The sequence below is a fragment of the Phyllostomus discolor genome, chromosome 3 (assembly GCF_004126475.2).
Source record: "Phyllostomus discolor isolate MPI-MPIP mPhyDis1 chromosome 3, mPhyDis1.pri.v3, whole genome shotgun sequence".
Taxonomy (NCBI): Eukaryota; Metazoa; Chordata; class Mammalia; order Chiroptera; family Phyllostomidae; genus Phyllostomus; species Phyllostomus discolor.
This window is the reverse complement of record NC_040905.2, coordinates 181,415,786-181,442,402: the sequence shown is the minus strand read 5'-3', so window position 1 is coordinate 181,442,402 and position 26,617 is coordinate 181,415,786. Positions and strand designations below refer to the sequence as shown.

Here is a 26,617-nt window from a genome sequence, read left to right as displayed (position 1 = left end):
ATAAGTTCTTTGGCTTCTACATTTGCTATACTATTCTTACCCTCCCCCTATCTATTTTCAACCTACAATCTATGCTACTTATTCTCTGTACCTTTTTCCCCTCTCTCCCCCTCCCAACTCCCCTGCTGATAACCCCCCATGTGATCTCCATTTCTGTGATTCTGTTCCTGTTTTAGTTGTTTGCTTAGTTTTTGTGTTTTTTTTAAGTTGTTAATAGATGTGAGATTGTTGTCATTTTAGTGTTCATATTTTTTATCTTCTTTTTCTTAGATAAGTCCCTGTAACATTTCATATAAGGGCTGGTTGATGATGAACTCCTTTAACTTGACCTTATCTGGGAAGTACTTTATCTGCCCTTCTATTATAAATGATAACTTTGCTGGATAGAGTAATCTTGGATGTAGGTTTTTGCCTTTCATGACTTGGAATACTTCTTTCCAGTCCCTTCTTGCCTGTAAGGTTTCTTTTGGGAACTCCTTTGTAGGTAACTCTCCTTTTCTCTTGCTGCTTTTAAGATTCTCTCCTTATCTTTAATCTTGGGTAATGTAATTATGATGTGCCTTGGTATATACCTCCTTGGATCCAACTTCTTTGGGACTCTCTGAGCTTCCTGGACTTCCTGAAAGTCTCTTTCCTTTGCCAGATTAGGGAAATTCTTCTTCGTTATTTGTTCAAATAATTTTTCAATTTCTTGGTCTTCCTCTTCTCTTTTTGGCACCCCTATGATTTGGATATTGGAATGTTTAAAGATGTCCTTCAGGTTCCTAAGCTTCTCCTCATTTTTTTAGTTCTTGTTTCTTCATTCTGTTTTGGTTGAATGTTTCTTTCTTCCTTCTGCTCCAAATTGTTTATTTGAGTCCCGGTTTCCTTCCTGTCACTGTTGGTACCCTGTAGATGTTTCTTTATTTCACATAATGCGACCTTCCTTGTTGCCTAGGTCTTTTTTATGCTGTTGAAGTACCCGGTGAGTTCCTGGAGCATCCTGATAACCAGTGTTTGAACTGTGTATCTGATAGTTTGGCTATCTCTTCATTGCTTAGTTGTATTTTTTCTGGAGCTTTGATCTGTTCTTTCATTTGGGCCATCTTTTTTTTTGGTCTTGGCACTCCTGTTACATAGTAGAGGGCGGAACCTTAGGTGTTCACCAGGGCAGGGCAAACCACAGCACTGCATTGTGATGCTGTATATGGGGGAAGGGTCTGAGAGGGAACAATGCTTCTTATTCAGCTCTCCGCCAGCTTTCAGTCACTTCCTCAGCTGCCCACAATCAAATCGGGCCCTGCTGGTGCTGATTGCCAGTGGGTTGGCTTGTGTACATTCTGGGACCCCGTGGATCTCTCCAATGAACTTTCCTGTGAGGCTGGGAGTTTCTCCTGCTGCGCCTGAACCCTCACAGGTGTTTTCAGTCAGAGGCTTTGAGGCTTTATTTCCCCGCACTGGAACCCTGGGTTGCACAGTCTGTCTTGCTCCCCAGTTGTTCCTTCCAGCTTATCTGCACTCAAATGTGGGACTGCCCAGTCTGCAATCTGCCACCTCGCCCAGTCCGCCAGCCGCTACCTTGCCGTGAATCCTCTCTACCTGGCTGCCTGTCTCCATCCGCCCCTTCTACCGGTCTGAATGAATGTTTCTTCTTTAACTCCTTGGTTGTCGGACTTTCATACAGTTCAATTTTCTATCAGTTCTGGTTATTTTTTGTTTTTAAATTGGTTGTCCTTGTTTTTGTTGTGCGAGGAGGCACAGTGTGTCTACCTATGCCTCCCTCTTGCCTGGAAGTCAAGAATAATACATTTAATTGTGAACTTGAAACCAGGGGCAACCGAGTCCAGAGCTTGTGCTGTCTGTCACCACAAAGCAGAGACAGGGATTGGATTATAAGGACACTTTTATTAATATCAGAAGCTAGCAGTCAGAATGTGGCTGGTTAAAACCCTAACATCCAGGCTTACCTGGAGCTTTCAGGAGCAAGTTTATCTAAGGGAAATGTAGGAATTTGGGAGGAGGGAATTCCTAGGGGAACTGTAGAGGTGCAGTTTCTCTTGGGAGGGGGAGCTGAAAGGGAAACCTGCAGCTTCTTCCTAAGCTGGTTCCTTCGTTCAGGTGTTATCTCTCTTTGTGTTAGAATTCCTCTTCTCTTCCCAGAGGGCTGGTTTATGACCAGGGAGGTTATGTATTCTCTGGTTAGGAGGACAAGGTCTTGAGGGTGGCTTTGTTTAATGTTCTTGTCTTGGTTTCTCCATTCCACTTGCCCAGGAATTTTCCTAGCTTCTTGCTATCCTGTCTGAAACTGAGTAATTTTTATGTCGCAAGTTTTTTTTTTTTCAGGTCTGCCCTATTTTCAGTTAAATTTATATTGTTACTTTGTAAATAATGTTCTATGCAAATTTAAATACAATCAAACAATTCAGCAAATAAAAAGAAAAAAGCCATAGACTCAAATGGTTAAGTGTTCAGGCTGTGGACCCAAATACATTTTGTTAGAATCCTGGCTCAGCCACTTACTTACTAGTGGTGTGGTCTCAGGCAAGTTATTTAGTTTCTCTGAGCCCCTGTTTATTCACGTATAATATGGAAATAGTCATAGTACCTCATTACCATATTTTAATAAAGATTAAGTAAGATAATATATGTAAAGTGCTAACATATGCTTGATACATGATACTAAGTGCTCAATAAATTTTGCTTATTATGATTAATAATAGTCATGTAAGTCTCACTACCCTGAAAAAAAACATTCATTAATATTTGGTTTTATCCTTCCAAATATCTATGTCAATACACCCATCTCTTGAATAGCTATTAAGTGGGTTGTTTTCCTAATGCTGCTGATAATGATTGGCTTGGCTTGACATAGTAATATAATATGTGGAGGACAAGGGCAAAGAACAGGGTATCTTAAAAGATTGTGTTGGATGGCCCCGACTGGTGTGGCTCAGTTGGTTGATCATCCTTTCACAAAGTGAAAGGTCGCTGGTTCGATTCCTGGTCAGGGCACATGCCTGGGTTACAGGTTTGGTCCCTGGTTGAGGTGTGTATAGTGTTTCTCTCTCACATTGATGTTTTTCTTCCTCTCTCTAAAAAATAAATAAATAAAATCTTTAAAGAAAAGATTGTATTGGATGGAGCAAAAATGGTCACAAATAAGATCTGTTGAATCATAGTGTACCGTGATAGCACTTGAAATGTTTCTTCAATAAAAACTCATAAAAGGAAAACTTTGAAACACTTGATCAATCAACTATAATTGTCTTGCTTAGATTTGTTCCAACAAGGGGCCAATGGCAGGTGCAGAGAAAATGGTTGAGTGCCTTCTCAGATCAGACAAGGAGAACTGGCCCAAGTCTCTGACACTTGCTTTGGAGAAAGAAGAGAGCAATTTCAGAGAACTGTGGATTACAGAGAAAGGTAGGCAAACCATTCTCACCACCATTAGCCCATGTGGTCCAGAGGATTTGGGGAAGACAGAATCTGAGCTCACTGTCTGGGTTTAGATCATTGGAGAAATAGCTCACAAATTCTAGAGTTAAAAAGGCGATAAAGGACTCACCCATTTTCACAGTAGACTGAAGACAGACATCGCCTTGTTCTCTGCCTGGAAGCCATCTGGAACCGAACCAGAACAGGATTGGAAAAAAAGAACCTATTGAGAAATGGGATTAAGTAATTGAGCCATCACTTGGCTTCCTGAAGCTAACCTCAGAGCGCTGTTTTAAAGGCTGAGTTTGGTAAACCCTCTGAGGGTCTTACTTTTCCCAGGCATCTTTGCATCACAAGTTGTTCCAGAAATTGTCTGTATAAATACACATCTGATTTCTGATTTCTTGGGTCGGGCCGGGAGTGGAGGACATGAGTAACTGCTAAATCATGCCGCTCTTCCTAGTGTGCCTGCCAGCCACCCAGGGATCTTGCTCGAAGGCAGGTTCTGATTCTGTGGGGGCCCGAGAGTCTGCGTTGCTAACACGCGCTGGAAATTCCTGGTTTGCGTTCCTCACTTTGAATGAGAAAGTCTGAAATAACGTTGGAGTTCAAACTCCAAACTGAGATAGGAACTCACAAAGTTTTTGTTACAAGCCAAACTTTGAAAATTTTATGTTACAAGCTCATTGTAAGGCTTTCACACTAGAATCAGGTTCTATCAAGGTTCTAAGATGTGGTTTGATCTCATCGAGGTGCGAAAGAGAAAACGAAAGATCTTGAGGATGAGGAAGCAGAAACTTCCGAAGTGCAGATTTTCTACAAGGAAGAACCGGAATGCCAGGATCTTAGTCAGAATTCATGCCCACCTTCAGGTACCCAGCACTTTTTTCTCTTCCACAGTGGTGCTCTTCGAATATTTTGTGTGGGGACAAGTTCTCAGTACTGAAAGTCACAGCCCTATGGAAAGGTTCTTAAGGGAAAGGAAGAAAGAAAAAGAATTTACATTACAATATTACTTTTTTCTGTGACGAGCAATGTCACTCTCCTCCCTCCATAGCTATTGTCCCCTTCTTATTCCTCTTTTATCTTGTTGTTGGTCTTTTTTTATCACTAAGAAAGTATAGGCCTGTGTACATTTAAAACGTAAATAGTTTTCCCAGAAACTCAATGTCTATAAAATCCTGCTTTCATAGACAGGATTCAAAATCAGCCCTAGCTTCCAAAGAAATACTTCCATTTGAGAGTCCCTTGGTCAGTTTCCTTTTGTGACCCCAGGGCTGCGGTGTAAGTGGGTGAAGTGTGTGCACAGCACTTGTGTGCTGGGCTGAGCCGTGGGGCAGGGAGTGAGATCCAGCCTGTGCTGCTCATCAAACAGTGCATTGAGGGGCTCGGTCCTCCACAGGGCACTTTGACTGACTCATACAAAGGCACTGGATGAGTTAGCTGTGGCCGGATAATGCCCATGTTACGGTTCTGGGAGCATATTTTCATGAGGAGACCAGAAAGTTATGTAATAAGCCATCATAAAAAGTTATTTACTAAAGGGCATCAGGGGAGAAATTATGATTCACAATGAGTAGTATTAGATGTGATGTGTGCATAACACCACAAGAACCAAATTTATAGATTACTTCTGCAACCGAATAATACAAATTTTTTGTCATTCCAGAATAAAATCAATGACTATAAGTTGCTTTAAACTTTTCCGTCATGTAAAAGTCCTTGGTGAACTCTCTTAACCTTTTAGAAATTCTCTTTTTCTTTAAAATGGATAGATTGGACTCAAGTGATGGTTTTCAAGGTATTTGTGGCTCTTAACATTCTGTATGCTTAATCTTGTTAGTGAGATAAAGCCTCTGATTGTTTTTTAAAACTTCTGGTTCTGTTGAGAGGAAAATACCATGTGTGAGCCTGTGGAATTACAAAGCATGATTGCTCTTCAATAAGAGATTGCTTTGGGAATTTGGTATTTACAGTGCCGTGTTTTTCAAAGATCTTGGAGGCATTCGTTGCTGTTTTGTTCCATGTAGCATTTCCTGTGACTGGAGGCCATCTGTCTCGCGCTGAATGAAGCCATTCATTTTTTAAGTTTAATTTTCTTTTTCTTGCCTTCTTGCCATCAGCACTTTGTCATTGAAAGAGAGTCAGTGGAGAAGCTGGAATGATTAAAAGAAGTGGAATGATTAACAAGAAACATACATTTCTTACATGAGGACCTTCTGGCTGCAGCCAGAATTCCTGTCTATTTGATAGTAGATAGCCGTTGCCCTGGCTCCTCAGAGCAGTAGCTCTTTGGTAATTTTGTTCCTTTTGTGTTTCAGAAGTGTCCCTTGCTCACAGCCCTCTGAAGCCAAGACATTACCAACTGGAGCTGGCTTCTCCTGCTATACACGGAAAAAACACAATAATATGTGCTCCTACCGGTAAGGCGATTGCCGTTACTCCTGTGGTCTGTTCCTCTGTTTGCTTTCCTTTTTTCCCTTTTACTACATGCTGGGATGAAATGGGCATGTTCAGTTTGTCCCCTGTCCCGTTCGTCTTTTGAGAAAACCATCCTATTAATATAGTCTTAAGGTATTTTGAAGAACACAAAGGGAAAAATATGCCATCTTTTAGCTTGCTTCAGACCCTGAGTACATATTCCCTAGGAAGCAGCTTGACATTTTTTAGTCATGGTGTAAATTTTGCCATTGTTAACCCATCCACATTACCAATTTACTAGTCTACCAGTGGTTTTAGGAGAGCCAAAAAGAATTACTTTTCCACAGAAATATTTTGGTATTGTAACCGAGCAAACAGGGGCACTACATGGTGCCTTGCTGTATGACCCAACAACTAATATTGGGAGAAACAGGTTTTTTTTTACAGTATTCCAACCTTGAGGGGCTGAGAGCACTTCTCCTCAGAGCCCCATTCTCCCATGAGACCCAGCACTTCCCTGGCTCCCGACCAGGCTATACGCCAGAACCAAGCCCAGTCGTTCCCCATCTCCTTATCGTAAGCTGACTGTGCACACAGTCCTCCATCTCCTCTGGAAAGAACGCTCGTGGGTCTCAAAGTCACCATCCACTTGCAGCAGCTCTCTCCTTCAGGACCTGGGGTACGTCATCATCAGCCTCTGTGTCATAGTCCAGAAAAGCATGTGCCGTGTTGCACTGGATCATGGAGGAGTCCAGGGAAGGCAGAAGTCCCAAGAGTCCAGATAGGGTCCGGGTCTGCAAGGCAACAGGTCAGCGTCTTGCAAGGCAGGATCCTTGGTGGCTTTGGAGTCAGCTAGAGTGGGCACGATCAGAGCAGCGGCAATCTGCCTTCTTATTAGCCCCGGCTGTGTGGGCGAATCCCTCCCTTATTACAGGCTGCACGGCTGCCTGCTCATGGCTTTCTCTCACACGGCTGCTACATCATTCCTCCAACGGCTGACCAGCTCCTACAGCCCGCATGGCTTCCATCTCACTGCTGGCAGCATGGAGGAATCTCTCTCTCTGCCGTCATGGCAGACCCACCCCCTTCTGTCTGCCCTGAGTTTAAATCCTGACCGAGCTTCCTACCTGACCTCCTATGTGGCTCCTCCCACAGTGAGCTACATTTACCAGTTTTCTGTATTGTTTACATTCTCTTGGCTGCCACCTTTAATCAGGGCGAGAGTGACTCAGTGATGCAGGAGGAACTGCCTCCCTGCCTCCTGTGCAGGCACTGTACAACCCCTGGGCTATGCCACCAGTCACCATGCATTCTGAAAGTCAGGCACACACTTTTTGCCCCAGGGTGGTAGCACAGCTATTAGCTGGCTCTCAGCTTGCCATTGCTATGAAAGGTATCCTAACTGCCAGTTATCAGCTCCCCCACACCCCCAGCTAAGGGCTAAGGGGGTCTTGGGGGGACCTCTTGCTCTACACCTCGCTACAGTATTATATTACAGTATTGGTTACATATTTTCTTTTTCTTTATATGTTAAAAGGTTGTGGAAAAACCTTTGTTGCACTTCTTATATGTGAACATCATCTTAAAAATTTTCCACAAGGACAAAAGGGGAAGGTTGTGTTTTTTGCTAATCAACTCCCAGTGTATGAACAGCAAAAATCTGTGTTCTTAAACTATTTTGAAAGACTTGGGTAGGTATAACAGTTGCTCCAACTTATTTTTCTCTAACTTTATGTAACTGGTGTGCTTTCTGCTTTGTTTTGTTTTTGGAAAACCACGGTTCAAAAAATTTACAGTAGATTCAGATTTTATATAATCTAGATGTAATTCCTTCATGGATTCAAGTCTGTTTTGTTATCTATACCTGAAATCCTAAACTCCTTTGATTAACTCTTACAGAATAAGTAAATGACTTGAGAGATAAATTTTACATTAAATGGCACATTTAACTTCTTAATGATTTTATAACTTTACTATTACTCTTTACTGTTTTCTTTGTTGGTGGCTTGAAAGAATTAATAAATACTCTTAGCAGTTTTAACTAGCTTGCATTTATTGATCACTTACTGTGTGTAAGACCGCTAAGCACTGTCTCCTTTTAGACTTAAGGAGGACTTAATCTGTGTTCTGATCTAGTGTTTCATGTCTTTGTGGTTCCTGATTCACATTGTGGTTGGTAACAGGCAACTTCTGTCATTTTCCAGGTACAGAGTTTCAGGCATATCTGGATTAACATTTGAGAATATCTCAGTGGAACAGATTATTGAGGACAGTGACATCATCATTTTAACTCCACAGATTCTTGTGAACAGCCTTAAAGATGGGACTGTCCCATCACTCTCTGTCTTCACTTTGATGATATTTGATGAATGCCACAACACCAATAAGCGCCATCCTTACAATATGATCATGTTCAGTTATCTAGATCAGAAACTTGGAGGATCTTCGGACCCACTGCCCCAGGTATCTGCAAAGTCAGATGGATTTCTCATAAGAGCTGTGACCTTCCTAAATCCTGTCAGCTTACTCTCATGGCCACAGTGAGGATGTCCTTCTCAGGTCCTAAGTGCATATTGTATAACTCCTTGGTTAATTTTGATTCATTTCATTCATTTATCAACTCAACATATACGTATCAGGTGCCTCCATGCTCTGTGCAAAGCACTGGGGGTACAAATATAAAAAGACATAGTTCTTGCCCTCAAACAGCTGAAGTTTTGTGAGGAACCAAATATGTAAGAATTATGTCATAATTTATCATGATGGCACACTATGGAGATGTGTACATGGTGCAATCAGAACAGAAGTAGAAGAACTCCTAAGTGTGCTATGAAAATAAAGCACAACCTAACAGAAGTAAGGTTAGGCAAAAACTGAAGAGAGTTTACAAGGTTGGTAGCCAGGTGGTTTTCGGTAAAGGCTACTGTGTGTCCAGAGGCACAGAGCTGTGGAAGAACATGGTGCAGTCACAAATCCTTGAGTGCACAGTGTGAAGCAGTGAATGGCAGTAGGTGAGGGAGGATGGGAGAGAGGGAATGATTGATAGAACAAGATGCCAGCAGCGACCAGAGGTTTGTAATAAGTAGGCATGTAGATGGATTAGTTTGGGGGACCAGATGGAAAACCACTTGTGCTATTTTTGGTGTTGTCAGAGGGGAGAGTGTGAGAAGAGTCAAGACAGAGAGTAGTTCTTAGATGGGAGCAGGAAGGGTAGGGAAACTGGCATATAACCCTCCTTCCTCTCGAAGATAAGACAGGCAGATGGGTCATTTGCTGAGTATAATCAGATGGGAATGGGGGAGGGAGCTCAGGGCACATAGAGCGGATTTGAAGCAGAAGGCAGATAACTCATGCACAGAAGAGCTGACTGTGTCACACTGGGTGCTCAAGTGAAGTTGGAAACCATGGATTTATAGTACACTGATCTCACACTGTGTGAAGATCTCCAGCCCTAATAATCACTTGTTCAGGAAACACAGGTGAGAAGAAATTCAGTATGGTGCTCATAGACAACATTCAGTAGCAGTCACATTTCTTACGGCTTTTTCATCCAGAAAAAAAGTATGGTAGTTAACTAGATTCCTTGTTAATGAGTCAGTTATTCAATTATTTATTGAGTGGCTATTAAAGAAAGAAATAAATATTAGGTGACCATTAAGCTAAATTCTTTACAAATGTTTTCTTGCTAAATTCACCCAGCTACCATTTTCAATTGCAATTGTTACCTAACAGTTGCTAACGTTACCTGGAGAGCAGTAGATACTTGCAGCCCATGAAGCATGCCTGAGATCTGAAGGGAAGTTTGTCTGATTTCAGTCCTTTTCCTTCTCAGTATGTTTCCTTCTACAGGTCGTGGGGGATCCAAGGGTAAAGCAGAGAGAAGACTTGCCTTGCAAAGGTTTCCTTTCTTTGTTTCTGTGTTGATTTATGTTCAGCTGATGAGTCGTGACTTCTGCATTTATTCAGTGCTTTGCTTAATGAGAACCTTTCCATTTGTAACATCATAGAGAATTTCAGGGAAAAAATGTTCTTGTTCTTTGTCTGAAGTTAGGGGAAAATCCAACTTTATTGTGGAAATGTCATACTTTCCCCAGACATCTGACCGTCTGGCATGCTCTTCACAGGTCATTGGGCTGACCGCCTCAGTTGGTGTTGGGGATGCCAAGAACACAAGGGAAGCCATGGAGTATATCTGCAAGCTGTGTGCTTCTTTGGACACATCAGTGCTAGCAACAGTCAAGGACAACCTGGAGGAACTGGAGGAAGTTGTATATAAGCCCCATAAGTGTAAGTGGGATCCAGTAACCAGTCCTTTGGGACTTTCTTACCTTCTAATATTTCTAGTTCAGAGCTGTTTGGATGAACACTAAATGTTTACCCTTTCTCTGTTTAGTAGGGTGTATTGAACCCCAAACTTGGGAAATAATCTCGTTTCTGGCCTTTCTCCTCAACTGAGCTTTCTCCTCAAGCAATGGATGAAGCTCAGGAATGGCCTACAGAAAGCAAACAGCCTTACTCTCCAGTTCTATAGAAGTCTTATAAAGATACTAGCAGTGAGAGAGAGAGGGGATGAGAACATCTAAGCATGTAAATCTCCATGAGTCGGGCTCAGGCCTTCCCAGGGTTCCATGCTTAAAGGGGATATGGTGTGGTCATTCATTATTTCAATATTTATCTGAAAATTTTGGTTGAAATTATCTGAACTCATCATACCTTACCTTGAAAGATCAGAATGTGATTTTATATGAGATGGACTAGGGCATGTTTATTGGATACCAGTGCTGTACTCATTCGGCAAGGGCGAAAGGGGGATGAGACACACATGGCTTCACCCTTGCTCTCTGAATGGCCTGTGACTGTGTACAGCCGAGCAAACACACATGACATAGCCAGGGAGGGGGCAGTTACATTTCTTTCTGGGAGCTGCCTGTGGGGGGTTTAGAGAAGGTACACAGTGTAAACTTTTTAGAATCAAGGACACATTTATTTATAATCCGGTGGCCCCTGCCCTCTGAGCTTCATTTCCTCCCAGCCCCCATAAGCCCAATCATGTCATGTTCCTGTGGGTCCCTCAGGTGTGTCAGATGCTTTCTGTGACTTTTGTCCATGCTGTGCTTTGTACACAACTGTGTTTGCTTTCTCCTTTCCTCTTCCCCTGCTTATCCCATAACACTGCCTCCTTTGAAAGCTCTTGGAGCCCTTTCCCCGTGCCCCAGGACATTGCGCATTCTTACCTTGCAGCACTCTACTGTGTTTATTGGCTATGTACCTTCCTCTCCCCTGAGAACACAGACCTCTCTGGAGCATGCAGTGTGTTCTTTTCAACTCTCTATTACCAGAATATGGCACGTGGTGGGCAATTAATAAATTTCTGCTGAAACAATGCAATAATGAATGTTAGGAACAGTGTGAACACTCGGAGCAGGGGCTCTGTGCTGAGAAACAGGAAAGCCAGAGTGAGAAGGTGAATTAGACCCAGAGCATAGCAGATGCGTTGGAGAAGTGCATTAAGCATGAGGGAGCTGTTGCAAGGTTTGGGGAGCATTTTTTTAATCATCTAAGTGAGCTGTCTGTGAACTTGGGGCCTCGGGTTTTATAGAGGATATAACAAAAGTAGAGAAAGGTTTGGAGATGCCTCCTTTAAACTCTCATGTATACTTCCTGAAACATACTCACTTTCCTTTGATGGTTCTAGTGTTCAGGAAAGTAGAATCACGGAGCACCAACAGATTTGAAAATATCATCTCTCAGCTGATGAAAAAGACAGAGAGTCTGGTAAAGAGTGTCTTTGATGAACTCGGTACCATAAGCCTTGGTAAGATAAATCTTGTTTTGTATCCTCTCCTTTTTGGAATAGCCATGCATTGTTCACTATCATTTGTTTGCATTCTCCTTAGTTCAGACAATTTCAAGAGGTTCACTTTAAAAAAAATGTATATATTTTATTAATTATGCTAGTACAGTTGTCCTGATCTTTCCCCCTTCACCCCCTCCACTGAGCACTACTCACTCCCTCAGACCATCCCCACACCATTGTTCATGTTCATGGGACACACATATAACTTCTTTGGCTACTCCGTTTCCTACGCTGTACTTTATATCCCCGTGGCTATTCTGTAACTACCTATTTGTACTTTTTAATCTCTTTCCCTCTTCACCCATTCCCACAGCCTCCTACCATCTCACAACCGTTAAAATGCTCTCTCTAGCCATGATTCTGTCTCTGTTCTTCTTTTCTTTGTTTTTTAGATTCAATTGTTGATCAATTTGTATTTTTTGCCATTTTATTCATAGTTTTGATCTTCTTTTTATTAAATAAGTCCCTTTAACATTTCAAATAATAATGGTTTGGCGATGAAGAACTCCTTTAGGTTTTTCTTGTCTGGGAAGCTCTTTATGATAGCTTTGCTGGGTAGAGCAATCTTGACTGTAGGTACCTACTTTTCATAGCTGAATATTTTTTGCCGATCTCTTTAAGTGTGCAAAGTTTCTTTTGAGAGATCAGCTGACAGTCTTATCGGAACTCCCCTGTAAATAACTAACTTCTTTTCTCTTGCTACTTTTAAGATTCTTTATCTTTATCTTTTAGCATTTTAATTATGATGTGTCTTGGAGCGGGCCTCTTTGTATCCACCTTGTTTGGTACTCTCTGTGTTTCCTGGGCTTGCATATCTATTTCTTCACCAAATTAAGGACGTTTTCTTTCATTATTTTTTCAAATAGATTTCCAATTTCTTGCACTTTCTCTTCTCCTTCTGGAACCCCTATAATGCAAATGTTGGACTTCTTGAAGTTGTCCCAGAGGCTGCTTAACATTATCCTCATATTTTAGGATTCTTTTTTCTTCTTGTTGTTCTGATTGGTGGTTTTTTGCTTCCTTATATTCCATATCATTGATCTGAATCTTGGCTTCATCCACTCTAGTGTTGTTTCCCTGTAAATTATTCTTTTTTTAAAATTTTATTTATTTATTTTTAGAGAGGGAAGGGAGGGAGAAAGAGACTGCATCAATGTGCGGTTGCTGGGGGCCGTGGCCTGCAACCCAGGCATGTGCCCTGACTGGGAATTGAACCTACAATGCTTTGGTTCGCAGCCCGCGCTCAATCCACTAAGGTATGCCAGCCAAGGCTGTAAATTATTCTTTATTTCAGTTACTGTATGCTTTGCTTCTGATTGGATCTATTTTTTAATGCTGCTGAGGTCCTCACTGAGTTCCTTGAGCATCCTTATAACCAGTGATGTGAACTCTGCATCTGATAGATTGCTTATCTCTACTTTGTTTAGCTCTTTTTCTAGAGTTTTGATCTGTTCTTCCATTTGGGCCATATTTCGTTGTCTCCTCATTTTGGCAGCCTCCCTGTGTTTGTTTCTATGTATTAGTTAGAGCTGCCATGATTTCCTGTCTTGGTAGTGTGGCCTAATGTAGTAGGTGTCCTGTAGGGTCCAGTGGCAGAGCCTGCCCTATGACCCAAGCTGGATACTTGAGGTGCGCCCTTCCTGTGGTCTGAGTACACCCTCCTCTTGTAGTTGTGCCTTGGCTGCTGTTGGCAGATCCATGGGAGGGATTTACCCAGGCCAGTCAGCTGCGAGGATTGGCTGTGACCACTTACCACCAACCCCCGCCCTTCATAGAGGATCAGCTGTGTGGGGGCAGGGTGGTGGTGCTCTGACATGGTCTGTAGCTGTCCACTGGGTGTGTGTGGTGGGTGGTTCCCAGGCAGTGTAAGCCAAGGTCAGTCTCCTCCTGTGTTTTGTCCAGGGCCACCCTGCCTGAGCAAAAAAGCAATCTAAGATGGCTGCTATTTGTGCTGGGCTTGGATTTGGAGACTCCCAGGTGAAGCTAAGCTGTGAATCTAAGCTGGCTGCTGCTAGTGCTGGGCCTGGGACTCACTGTAGCCAGCTGTTGCTTGTTGGATAGGATTTAGGTAGTTGTGAAGCATGGCCCAAGACCAGCCATTCATATGGAAAAGCAGCTTAGTTGGGCTTGTAAGTTAGGTGCAGTAGAATCTCTAGGGATCTCCAAGGTGGGTCAAATAGTGTTAGCCAGGTTGATGGAGTCTTGGATATGGCATCAGCTTGCTGGCTCATTCTGTATCGATGTGATTTCTTAATTCTGTAGTTGTCAGATTTCCATGCAACTCGATTTCTGATGGTTCTGGGTGATGATTGTTTCGTATTTTAGTTGTAATTTTCATATGATTGTGCGAAGAGGTGAGCCATGTCTGCCTATGCCACCATCACAACCATAGGTTGATAAAAAAAAAACAACCCAGAGGTTGAGTTTCTTGATTATAGGTTATTCTAGAACCTTCTAAGTCCTTCTTTATTTTGTCTTGCCTTTGTTTTTCTTTCCAAATCCAAAGTAAATATAGGACACACAGCTGAAAAATATTATATTAAGGCAATTTATTGCTTTTTCTGACCTTCCAAATTAGCTTTCTGTCCTGACTTCCCTTTTATATGAATGGAACCACCATTCCCCGTGATGGCTCATTCAAACCTAGAAGTGATCTTTGACCTTTCCTCTTTTGAGGCTCTCATGAAATCATCACATTCTGTTCTTTTCATCCATGCACTCATTCACCAGAGATTTACTGTGTCAGGTGTTGTGCTGGGTGATGGGAATGGCAAGGTTCAAGGCCCTCAGGGAGCTGACAGTCACTCAATGAGAGTCAGATGTGAGTAGCTTCCATGGGACAGGGCAGAGTCCCACGGGGGGCACTGTGGGGGCACACAGGGGCTGGGCTGGGCTGTAGGGAAGGATTCTTGGGTTGATCTTGAAGTCAGCGAAGTAAAGGAGAGATGATTAAGTAAGGTCCAAAAGGCATTAGGCATAGAGGGAAGAGAGAGCACAGTGACTTTTAGGAACTGCAAGCACTTCATGGTAATTGAACATGTGAGTGGTAGAAAGGGGTGAGACTAAAGGGGGTGGCCGGGGGCAGACAGGGAAGGGCCTGGTAGGCCCAGCTGAGTCTGAAGTTTATCCCAGAAGCAATGGGCAGCAGCTGAAGATTTCAAACTGATTAGTGATGTGACAAGGACAGCAGTGAAGGAAGAGGGCCAGAGGTGAAGGGAGAAGGACTGTGCAAGGTGCTGCACACGGGAAGTGTTCAGGTTTAATGGCGGACTGGGATTGGGTAGGGGCGAGGGAGGAGAGGGAGTGGAAGACTTGCCCCGGGCTCTCGCTTGGGCAGCTGCATGCACGCCAGTGGGTGGTACTGGTTCACCAGAACTAGGAGCCGCTTTGGCAGGTACAAGGTGAATTGAGAGTTTTGCAAATACAGTGATCCCTCACCCATCTCGGGAGTTATGTTCCAGAGACCCCCGCGATAGGTGAAAATCCGAGAAGTAGTGGCATTATATTTATTTTATTATTTATATATATATTTTAAGGCTTTATAAACCCTTCGCACACTCCTGTAAACCTTTCCCACTCTCTTATTAACCTTTCCCACACTCTTATAAACACTTCATATGCTCTTAAACACTTTCTACACTCTTAAACCTACGTAATTTTAACAACATATAAAATTCTATATGGGTACCCACCAGTGAAGTATATAAAATCCTGGGATATAGCGAAAACTCTGTGATACAGAATTAGATATCTTTTTAAAAAAAACCTCAATACAGTGAAGCCACAATAGGTGAACTGCAATATAACAAGGGACAACTGTACTGAATTTCTGGTGTCTGCAAGGTGTCTCGTGGTGCCTCACCTTCTCTCACACTTATTTTGCATTTCTTTCCTTTTCTTTTACAGCTTGATTTAAGACGTTCTAATAGCCTTCTAACTGGTTTGCCCACCTTCACCCTCTTTTCCATCCATCCCAACATGCCCTCCCCATTGCCTGATTAGTCTCCTGGAGGACCAGTGTACCATGTCAGTATCCTGCCTGAATCCCTTTGCCGTGCAGGCAGAGCCCTCTGAGTCTCTAATTTGGCAGTGTGAGCCCTGCCTGCACAATCTGGTTCTACTTACCTTTCCAGTTTCACCTTCCACTCCTTTGATTTAGTCGTTCCTTGAACATGTTCATTCACTTGTTCACTCATTCAGTGTTGGCAGTGTGCTAGGTATTGGGATTACACTGTGGCCCCTGAGACACAGCCCCTGCCTTCATGGCATTTCCAGTATTATAGTAAAGCCAAATTAGTAAGTAATAAAAATAAAGCAACAGGGGATGGGGTGGGTGGGTGGTGGGGATAGGTATGTTTCCAGCAGAGGGAACAGCATGTAGAAGGCCAGGAGAGTAGGGAGAGTGTGGGGTCTCACATTAGTCCTATAAAATGCAGGGAGGGGACCGTCTAGAGATGGGGATCGGAAGCTGGCTGGGCTGGATCACTGAGGACCCCATGAGCCGGGGTGGGAGTTTGTCCGGAGGAATCTAATAAAGGCTCTGAAGCAGTGGGGTAGCATAGGTTCTCATCTTCATTTTGGGAACTCCCTCTAACTGTTGACTGAGGAATGGACTGGAGGCAATGCAGCGAGATGTGGGGAGAACACTTAGGAGGCCATGATACCGTCAGGAACATTGTAACCTGTCTGAATGGCTGGGGGGCAGTGGCAGGGGTGGGGAGACGTGAATTTCTCCTTTCTTACTCATTCCACCTCTAATACTCTGCCTCCACCTTTTCACCACTCAACTTCTCGTTTCCAGATTGCTTAGCTTATTTTTTTTTTTTGACAGACTTTATTTTTCAGAGCAGTTTTAGGTTTACAGAATAATTGAGCAGAATATACAGAGATTTCCCATTTACCTCCTGTTCCCAACTTAGCTTTTTTTTTAACGCCTGCCCAAGTTCAGTAAATGCTTGCTGATTCATTTAGTTTACTGCTGGCCTTGAATTTGGGGCAGGAAGGAGCAGCATGTCAATGCCACTTGTCTGGGCAGCCTCCTTTGTTCCTTTTATTAAAAAAGAGGAGCATTTCAACCCAGAAATACAGCTCTCGCCTGTGAATTTTGCTGAAGTGTGCTGTTCCTGAGAAGCCCCAGGGCACTGTTCCTCGAGCAACTCACAGACTGAACCTCTTGAGAACAGGGCTGCTGCGCCTCCCCATCCTTCATCCCCAGCCCGCGCACAGAGCCCAGGCTGTTTCAGGAGGACCGTTCTGTGCACAGAGAGTAGGAAAGGAAATTGGAGGGTACAACATGCTTAGAACCTTAAATGACTGACATTATGGTGCAATGGAAAACTTTTTCTTTCCAGAAAGCTTATCTCAAATTCGAAACAGGCGTTTTGGAACACAGAAATACGAACAGTGGATCGTTGACGTTCAGAAGAAGTGCACCGTGCTGCAGCTGCCGGACAAAGAGAGAGAGAGCAGGGTCTGCAAAGCGCTGTTTCTCTACACTTCCCATTTGCGGGTACGTTCCTCCTTTGGAGGGGCGCGCTTTGGTTGTAGCCCTACTGGGAGCTGTGCTGTGTGGCAGCTGAGGGAGCATCAGCTTTTCATCCTGTTCCCAACAGCTCGCTTAGGAATTTTCTAGAAGGTTCTTATGAAGCAACTCCAAAAGTTGTCCCATTCAGCATCTTCTTTGCCTGCTTTCTGAAACTTAACATGAGAGCCCACAGGACAGAAACAAAGAGGGGTTCTGTGCTGTGTCTCCGGCATCCCCATGACTAACACGACTAGAAAAAGTTGGGGGATGAGGAAACATTACTGTAGGCACGAGACTGGTGAGTGCAGTGAGGGCTCCTGCCGCCCTGTCCCGGAACATGCTTTCTTGTCCTTGATAAAGCCACGTGCACGCAAGGAAGAGGCAGGTGTTCTAGAACACACTCAGTATGCGTTTATAGAATTTTAATGAATTTAACTGAATATTCGATGTAGGTGGTCAGTGCTGTCACTTCAAAAAAATTCATTTATTTATTTATTTTTAGAGAAAGGGAGGGAGAAAGAGAGGGAGAGAAATGTCAATGTGTGGTTGCCTCTCACACCCCCCCAATTGAGGACCTGGCTCACAACCCAGGCACATGCCCTGACTGGGAATCAAGCCAGTGGTCCCCTGGTTCGAAGGCTGGCGCTCAGTCCACTGAGCCACACCAGCCAGGGCTCAGTGCTGTCATTATAAACAGGTGCAATTGCAATTCAGTGATGCTTTAGATGTATAAAGAGATTAAATTGAATGTCTGAATTATGAGGCAGGTTGATATGGAAGCTGATTTGCCTTCTGTGTGTGTGTGTTTTAATCTTGACATGCATTTTTCTTGTAATTTTCCTTCTTTTCCAAGGTAGAACTCGAATCCAAAGTGATCCTAATTAATTAATGGTTCTAGTTAATTGAGTTTTTTTCAAAGAGTATATGAATCTGTGATTTTATTAAGTACCACTAGGGACTGTTCATTTTAAAAAACTAAGTTGGGCCCTGGCTGGTGTGGCTCCATGGACTGAGTGGCAGCCTCCAAACCAGAGGGTTCGATCCCCAGTCAGGGCACATGCCTGGGTTGTGGACCAGGTCCCCCGGTAAGGGGCCCACGAGGGGCAACCACACATTGATGTTTCTCTCCCTCTATTTCTCCCTCCCTTCTCCTCTTTCTAAAAATAAAATCTTAAAAAAAAAAACACCCTAGGTTGAAATAGATTTGAGAAAAGTTTATTCTTCAAATTAATTCCATGCCAAGTTACAGCTAATTGAACTTAAGTATGGCAAGTGTGTTAAGACATTAGAAATATATTGAAACTAAGTTTTCATTTTGCACAGAAATTTAATGATGCTCTCATTATCAATGAGCATGCACGGACAAAAGATGCCCTGGATTACTTGAAAGACTTCTTCCGTAATGTCCGAGCGTCAGGATTTGATGAGATTGAGCAGGATCTCACTCGAAGATTTGAAGGTGGGTGGTGTTCCCAGTGGAGGGAGCCATGGGGCCTGGTGACTCCAGTGGCTGCATAGTGGTGTGGTGTTGTACTTAGCACGTGGTGATGCTCACAGACTTGTCCTGGGCTTATGAGGATATCGTAGATGGCAGGACTGTTAAGCTTCAGTGAAGTCTGGTACTTAGGGAAAGAATCTGCAGCTTACTGCATTTCCAGTTTTGAAGAAGGAAAACTAGTAGGATTTGCAAAGGATACATTCCATAGAAATAGTTAATTGATAGTAGCATATTTTTACTTTAATTTTAGCGATTTTATAAAGGTTTACAAAATGCAAAAAAGTATTCTAATGATATTTAAAATACTATAATTTACATATACTTCTGTGTAAAGAAGAAAACCAAACTGGCTCATAGTCCCACATCCTTCATATTAAGAAAAATATAGGAAGATACTAAATGAAAAGTAAGTCTTCCTTTTCCCTCTTCCCTAATTTTTTCCCCCAAAGGTAATTACAGTTAGTAATTTTGGGGGGACTGTATGGAAGTATTTGCTACGCATATGCGTAACCCAGTGATGGGCTGCTAACCAGCTCTCGTGGGGGAAAATGCATTTTTTAGTGTATTTAATGTATGTATTAAATCCGTAGTTATCACTTATAAAACTCTGGTCAAAGATTGAGAGAGTACCTGAACTATAGCTGAAAGTCACAGTGTGTTCTAGATTTTTGGAATTTATAAGTCATGTATAAAAACATTCTTTTTTTGCAGAAAAGCTGCAAGAACTAGAGAGCATTTCCATGGACCCCAGCAACGAGAACCCTAAACTCAGGGACCTCTGCTACGTCTTGCAGGAGGAGTACCACCTGAACCCAGAGACCAGAACCATTCTCTTTGTGAAAACCAGAGCGCTTGTGGATGTAAGCTGCTCCTCCTTGTGGATGACTTGGCACCATTTCATTGAAAAGATTATTCTTTCTTCACTTCACTGTCGTAATCCCTCTATAGTTTATAATGGTGTCTTGGTACCTTTATGCATTTTTGATTCTTTTCATCAATGTAAAAAATTTTAGCCATTCTATGGGTATGTAGGAATACATACACTAGAGTTTTAATTTCCATTTGACTAATGACTAATGCCGTTTAACATTTTTTATGTATTTATTAGCTATCCATATAACTTCTTTGGTAAAGTGTCTGTTCACATCTTTTGCCCGTTTTAAAATTGGGTGTAGTTGGATTGTTTGTCATGTTACTGTTGAGTTTTTAAGCGTTCTAATAGTCTCACGAAAACATCCTGTGTCGGGAATCTGATTTGAAATTTTTTGTTCTGGTGTTCTCATTCTCTTAAGACTGTCTTTTACAGATCAACAGTGTAACTTTTGATGAAACCCAGTTCATCGAGTTTTTCTTTCTGTGGATTGTGCTTTTGGTGTCTAAGAGCACTTTGCCCACCCATGATCACAAAGACTTTCTCTGGGTTATCTTCTAGGAGTTTGTAGTTTTACAGTTTGCAGTTAGGTCTACAATCTGCTTTGAGGTGTGGGTTGAGGTGCTTTTCCCCTTTGTTGTCTTTGGACACCCCGCTGTGCCAGCAACACTGTGTGTGGGGAGCAATGCTCTCTCTGCACTTAACTGCCTTTGTGGCTTTCTCAAAAATCAGTTGACTGTGCTTTTTGGATGTATTTCTGGATTCTTTATTCTGTTCCATTAATCTATGCATCGATTGTTTCACCCATTCCCCTCCGTCATGACTGCTAGTATGAGTTCCCTAACTTTTTCTTTTCTTTAACATTGTTTTAGTTATCTTCCTTTGCCTTTCCCTTTGTATTTTAGAATCAGCCTGTTCACATCTGTGAAAAAGTCTACTGGGATTTCTTTTGGGCTTGCATTGAATCTGTAAACAAAATTGGGCAGAAATGACACCTTAATACTATTGAACCTTCTAATTCCTGACCATAGTATATCTGTTCATTTATATAGGGTTTCTGTATTAGCTCTCTCTCACTGATAACAAAGTGCCTCAAAACTTAGTGACTGGACAAAGACATCTATTATCACAAAAACACCTATTATCTTATAATATTTATGGATCCAGAAGCTGGAAACAACTGGGTGTTTCTGGCTCAGGGTCTCTCACGAGGCAGTAACCAAGGTGTTTGGCCATGGCTGCAGTCTCCTCAGGGCTGGACCCCCAGCCTCACTTAGCTGGCTGTTGGCAGGCCTCGCAGGCACTTCTGAGCTCACCCACGGGGCCTCTCCCCAGAGCTGCTTCACAGCAGGGCAGCTGGCTTCCCCTAGGCCGAGTGGTCAAGGGAGACTGAGAAAGAATGCCTAGGATGGGGGTCACAGTCATTTGTAACTTCAATTTGGAAGTGGTATCTGATCATGTCTGTCGTATTTCATTAATTAGGAGCAAGTCAGTAAGTTCAGCTCATGCTTGAGGGGCAGGGACGTGAGGATCTGAATACCGGGGGTACAGATCATGGAGGGCTACCTTAGAGGGCACCTGCCACATCTTTGCTTCCACCAGTGTGTTGTTGTTTCCAGCATACAGAGTCTGCACATGTTTTGTTAGACTTGTACTGAAGTATTGCTTTTTAATGCAATTGTAAATGGTCCTCTTAATTTTTTGTTGCTAGTATGTGGAAATACAGCTGATTTCTGTATGCTGATCTTGTGTCCTCAGATCTTGCTAATAAGCTCACTTCTCAGTTCTACATATACACTCTTCTAAACGTTGCTTTTCTCACCTAAAAATATCTTAGCAATTAAATCATATCAGATCACAAAGATTTGTACTTCTATGATTAATTATTGCATATAAATAATTCAGTTCCAAGAAGCTTTTTTTCTTAGGTTTATCAGTCTGAAACCTGTCTGCATACTAACTTAAAGTTTTTTTCTTCTTGCATACATTTCAGTATTAAATTAATACAGATGGAATACAAATAGTGTCCAACTGATAACTGCTTTTCATTTTCAGGCTTTAAAGAAATGGATTGAAGAACATTCTACACTCAGCTTTCTAAAACCTGGCATATTGACTGGACGTGGCAAAACAAATCAGAACATAGGTATTTATATATGGTATACTATATGTAAGAATCTATATAATCCATTCAATTTTTTTATTAATGTTGGTATCAGTCAGGGTTCAACTAAAGAAGCAAAACTAGTAGAAGATTATATATAGATACATATATGCATATATACACACATACATATGTGTATATACACTCACAGGGATTTATTATAAGGACTTGGAATATACTATTGTACTGGCAAAACAAGTTTTAAGTCTGCAGGGTAGGTGGTCAGGAGCAGGTTGGAACCCCATAGGCACGAGCTGTTCGGGGTCTCTGAGCTCAGGAAACTCCAAAGCTGTCTTTTAAAGGGCTAACTTGATTAGGTCAGGCCCACCTAGAGGGGAACCCCTGTTTAACTTAATGTCACCTGGTTAGGAACTTTAATTACATCTGCTTCCATATGTGCTGCAGACAAAACCAAAGTTGTTTTTTTTTTTTTTTTTTTAACATATTGTTTGAGCAGGTCACTCTCCTGCTCAACCAATAGATTAACTGGAAATAGAAATGATTTGTTTCTATTTTATTGTTCTTTAAACTGTAGATGCTTTTGTGTATTTTATACATTTTATAATTAAAAAAATAGTCCAAGCAGCCCCAGCTGGTGTGGCTCAATGGACTGAGTGCTGGCCTGTAAACCAAAGGGTCGCTGGTTCGATTCCCAGTCAGGGCACAAGCCTGGGTTGTGGGCCAGGTCCCCAGTAGGGAGCATGAGAGAGGCAACCACACATTGATGTTTCTTTCCCTCTCTTTCTCCCTCTGTTTCCTTCTGTCTATAAATAAATAAAATCTTAAAAAAAATAGTCCAAGCAGACAATCTTGAAATCTGGCAAGGTGGTCAGAGGATGTAAGGCCACCTCCGTTATCACCCAGGAGGAGCCCAGGGGGCCAGCCCCCACCTGACAGCCTCATGGCTGTGCTCCCCACGCTTCAGGTCCTTACTCTGTTCCTCCTAGTTTGTCTGGCTTATAATAAGCAGTTCCCACCTTGCTAGTCCTCAGTCATCATTTGAACTTCCCCCTTATACAGATTTTAAATTTCGTGACTCTAAAGAGCAAATTTATATCTTGAAAATTTGGCTTGCCATGTGCAGTCGAAAACCACATTGTTGAGCTTGGAATTCCAAGTCCTCTGCCATCTGACTCCGAGACTGCAATTTGATTTGCCAACTTTGTTATTTCCCCACACATAAGCACTCAGAAAACATTTTCTTATTGGTTTCTTAATTTATTCACCCATTCATCCACATTTATTTAGAATTTACTCTGTGTCAGCCACTGTCCCTCTGCCAAGCACCAGCCCACCCCCGCGCCCCTCCACCCTCCCACAGCATCCTGTCCTGCCTCCATCTCACCGCCCATCACTTGGAATCCTAGCTTCCTTGACATCCCTCTCCCTCCACCTGCGAGCTCTGTGTAGGTGAAGGTGGGCCTTTGACCACTGTGTCCTTATTTGATAAACCATAGTGCTGAAGGAATGTTTGATGTGCAGATAGATGAAGAAGTTCAGAAATTATTAAAGTGTGGTGTCCGTCTTGGGCATGCTCACTGTTTAGGAGATAGTGTAAAGAAGTTAGTTTGGCCTTCACAAAACATATCTCAAGATTTTGACTGCCACTGTGCTAGAGAAAATGGAACTTTTATAAATTCCATGAACTCTGAAGTGATGATCTCTGAAATTCTTTCTCCTCTCAGTGTATCAGTGGCTGAGAGCTGCACACTATTAGCTCCCTAGACTTAAAACGTCAAGGCCTGGCCCCGCTGTGAGCCAGGCTGTCAGTTTACCACACTTCCAAAACCTCAAGTTCTTCGTCCGTGAAGGGGAATCATAACACTGGCCACATCAGTTTAAACGGGCTTTGTGAAGTTCCAGTGAGTAAATAGATGAAAGTGTTTTGTTAGCTGTGAACTCCTGTACACATGCAGAGGCACTACTATTTATTTTTGAAAAAAAAATCAGCATTTGTTTTGAGACAACACTGCTAAAGCCACACAGCTAGTAAGTGCTGAGGCTGGGATCTGAACTCAGGCAGTCTTGGAGCAGAGTCCAAATTGTCACCACATTAAATGTCCTCTCTGCAGCAATGACGGGAATAGGCCCTACTGCCTGGGGCTGCTGGGAGATGGTGAGTATGAAGCACTTACCCAGTACCTGGCATGTAATAAGCACCCCATTATTAGTAGCTATTTTTTCAAGGGTGAAATTCCCTCTTTGGTGAGTTATGTCTTGCCCTCTGACTCTGCCACAGGAATGACCCTCCCAGCACAGAAGTGCGTACTGGATGCATTCAGAACCCACGGAGACAACAAGATCCTGATCGCCACCTCGGTGGCTGATGAAGGCATTGACATCGCGCAGTGCAATCTGGTCATCCTGTACGAGTACGTGGGCAACGTCATCCGAATGATCCAGACCAGAGGTGAGGGCAGCATCAGCACCTGTATTCAGTGTCTGCCAGTTTGTCTGATGTGTGAGTGTGTCTTCCGCCCTGGCCTTCTTTAGCGGGTCATACTTGTGTGTGTGACCAATGGCACGGTGCGCTGTGGTATCACTGCTGTAAAGGAGGCTTATTTGGTCAGGACCGGGTGGCTACAGTTTTGTCCACTGTTTTAATTCCCGTTCACGAAGAAAAACATACACTTGACCAGCACTGACTGACATGTTTACGGGAGGATGGTTCTCACTTGGACCAAGGCTCTGACAGTCACCACGTGGGCCCTTCCCGGTTGTGCCTGTGCTGCCGCTGGGCCCTCTGTATTGAAGGGGCGCTTCCGTCCCACTTGAACTAGAGAGTCTCCTAACTGGTCTTCCTTTTTTCAGTTTCTGTCACAACAGCTGCCACATTACTTTTCCTGGAAAACAGCTCTGAGCGTGTCACTTCCCTGTATAGAAACCCCAGTGGTTCCCCAGTTTTCTGGATGTTACACAGGTTTCAAATCTAGCACCCACTTACCTTTCCAACCTTGTTTCCCAACCTGACTTCATGATTTTCTCCTTGTTGAAGGAATTGCTCATGTACTGCTACTGATGATCTTCGTTTTACCTCTCCCTCTCCTTCCATATCACCTGTTCCGAATTCCCCTGACTGTCAATCATCTCTCTTTTGAACATTCGTAGCTCTTTACATCTATCTTTCAGCACTTACCATTTCCCACCTAATTCTAGTGGGTGTGCACATAGCTTATTTCCCCATTTCCTAGGAGGCTCCTGGGTGAGGATCTCTGTTACTCAGCTTAGAGCCCTCACGGTGTCACCCTGAGGGTTCATGTTGGATTGCCTTTAAAGCATTGTTTCTGATGATGTGGCTCTCTGATCACATGACAGCATGGAGACTCCGAGGGAGCCAGTCTGAGGCGGACTCCTAGTTCACGTGCATGTTCAGGGTGCAGGTGCCTACCTGCACCTGAGTCTGTGCCCTGACAGCTCAGGTTACCTGCAAAGCAGGATCCAGTGCACCAGAGTGGAATTTTAGGAATACCCCTTTCTCTTTGCTTACCAGTTCTTAGATTTATCAGTGTTTTAAGTTAAAGACGCCAAATGAAATACTTATTTTCCAACAGGCAGAGGAAGAGCAAGAGGTAGCAAGTGCTTCCTTCTGACTAGTAATGCTGATGTAATTGAAAAAGAAAAAATGAACATGTACAAAGAAAAAATGATGAATACCTCCATTTTAAGCCTTCAGACATGGGATGAAGCAGCATTTAAAGAAAAGGTAAGTCTTTCTGTCTGTGCTACTCTTTCAGAATCTGACCATCAGTAAGAAATGGGGAATATGAGCATGTTGCATCAGATGGCTGAGTGCTACCTTAGAACAATAAGTGTAAGCTTAAAAATTTGTCCGGCAGTGAACATCAGATTCATTCTGCTTTTAAGTCTCAATGAGATTAAAATATATTCTATTAATGCTAATACCTAAAGTTGGGGGGGTTTTTATGTAAAAGGAAAACTGAGCTAGGATTGCTGTTGACAGTTTATCTTGAGGGTAACACCCAAATACCGCAAAACACAGCCCTTCTCGATCTTTTCCTTGGATCTCTCTTTCTAACATCCAGAACGGTGTCGGAATGCCTAACCGTAGGCATGGATAATAATGTGTACTCTGGAGTGGCACACCTTTCAGTTCAGTTCAGTTCAGTCTCATGGTGGTAACCTTCATTTTAATGTAATTTCCTTCACACCTCGGACACATAGAACGAGATGAGGGGAAATCAAGACATGCGCAGGCGCGCACACACACACACACACACACACACACGCAGGCGCACACACACTTTCTCCAGGCTTTGCAGAGATTCCCATCTCAGGATCTCTGGAAGCATCGAGCACTGTGGGGCCAGAGGACAGCTGTAACCATCAGTGGCCCCAGCTTCAGTGCTGCCACTTATGAGTGAGTTCAGGTTGTTACTCTGTCTTAAATCGTCCGTTCCCTCATTTGTAAAGTGGGAGAAATAACAGCAGTAAACTCTCAGCGAAATTTGGGGAATGAAATGAAGTGTATGCATTGCTTAATACAGTGCTGATATAAAAGAAGTGCTCAAAAAACGAGTCATTTTTGGACACAGGTGTGAGGCACGCTTTTCATGAAGATGAACCTTCCAATTCAGGAGAGCAACTCCACAGTGTCCACAATTTTAAGTCATAATCTCAATGATCAAAAAGTACTGAGAAACATTGATGTAAAGGAAATTAACCATTATTTTAGCAAGAAAGTACAACTTTAGGTCAGTGTTTACTCATTTTAAAAAATGTTTCTTCCTAAAGTTTGGAGACCAAGATATTTGAAAACACCTCTTCCATATTTTCAGTAAGAAGAATTGCAGGGAAATTCTTTAGTTCCTCCTAAGTTTCCTCCTGAGTTTTACTGAGGGATAGGGGAC

The 26,617-nt window shown here is 42.8% G+C and overlaps 1 protein-coding gene across 1 annotated transcript in view; it reads left to right on the top strand.

Annotated features, from left to right (window-relative positions):
* DDX58 (DExD/H-box helicase 58) overlaps positions 1-26,617 on the top strand; it is a 45,426-nt gene that overhangs the window by 7,722 nt on the left and 11,087 nt on the right. The window contains exons 4-16 of the mRNA XM_028530168.2: positions 3,255-3,402; positions 4,167-4,286; positions 5,736-5,837; positions 7,373-7,526; positions 8,040-8,298; positions 9,960-10,122; positions 11,531-11,650; positions 17,044-17,201; positions 18,540-18,675; positions 19,426-19,574; positions 21,641-21,731; positions 23,989-24,159; positions 25,301-25,452. Coding sequence (XP_028385969.1) covers positions 3,255-3,402; positions 4,167-4,286; positions 5,736-5,837; positions 7,373-7,526; positions 8,040-8,298; positions 9,960-10,122; positions 11,531-11,650; positions 17,044-17,201; positions 18,540-18,675; positions 19,426-19,574; positions 21,641-21,731; positions 23,989-24,159; positions 25,301-25,452 — 1,923 coding nt within the window. The remainder of the gene's footprint in view (positions 1-3,254; positions 3,403-4,166; positions 4,287-5,735; positions 5,838-7,372; positions 7,527-8,039; positions 8,299-9,959; positions 10,123-11,530; positions 11,651-17,043; positions 17,202-18,539; positions 18,676-19,425; positions 19,575-21,640; positions 21,732-23,988; positions 24,160-25,300; positions 25,453-26,617) is intronic.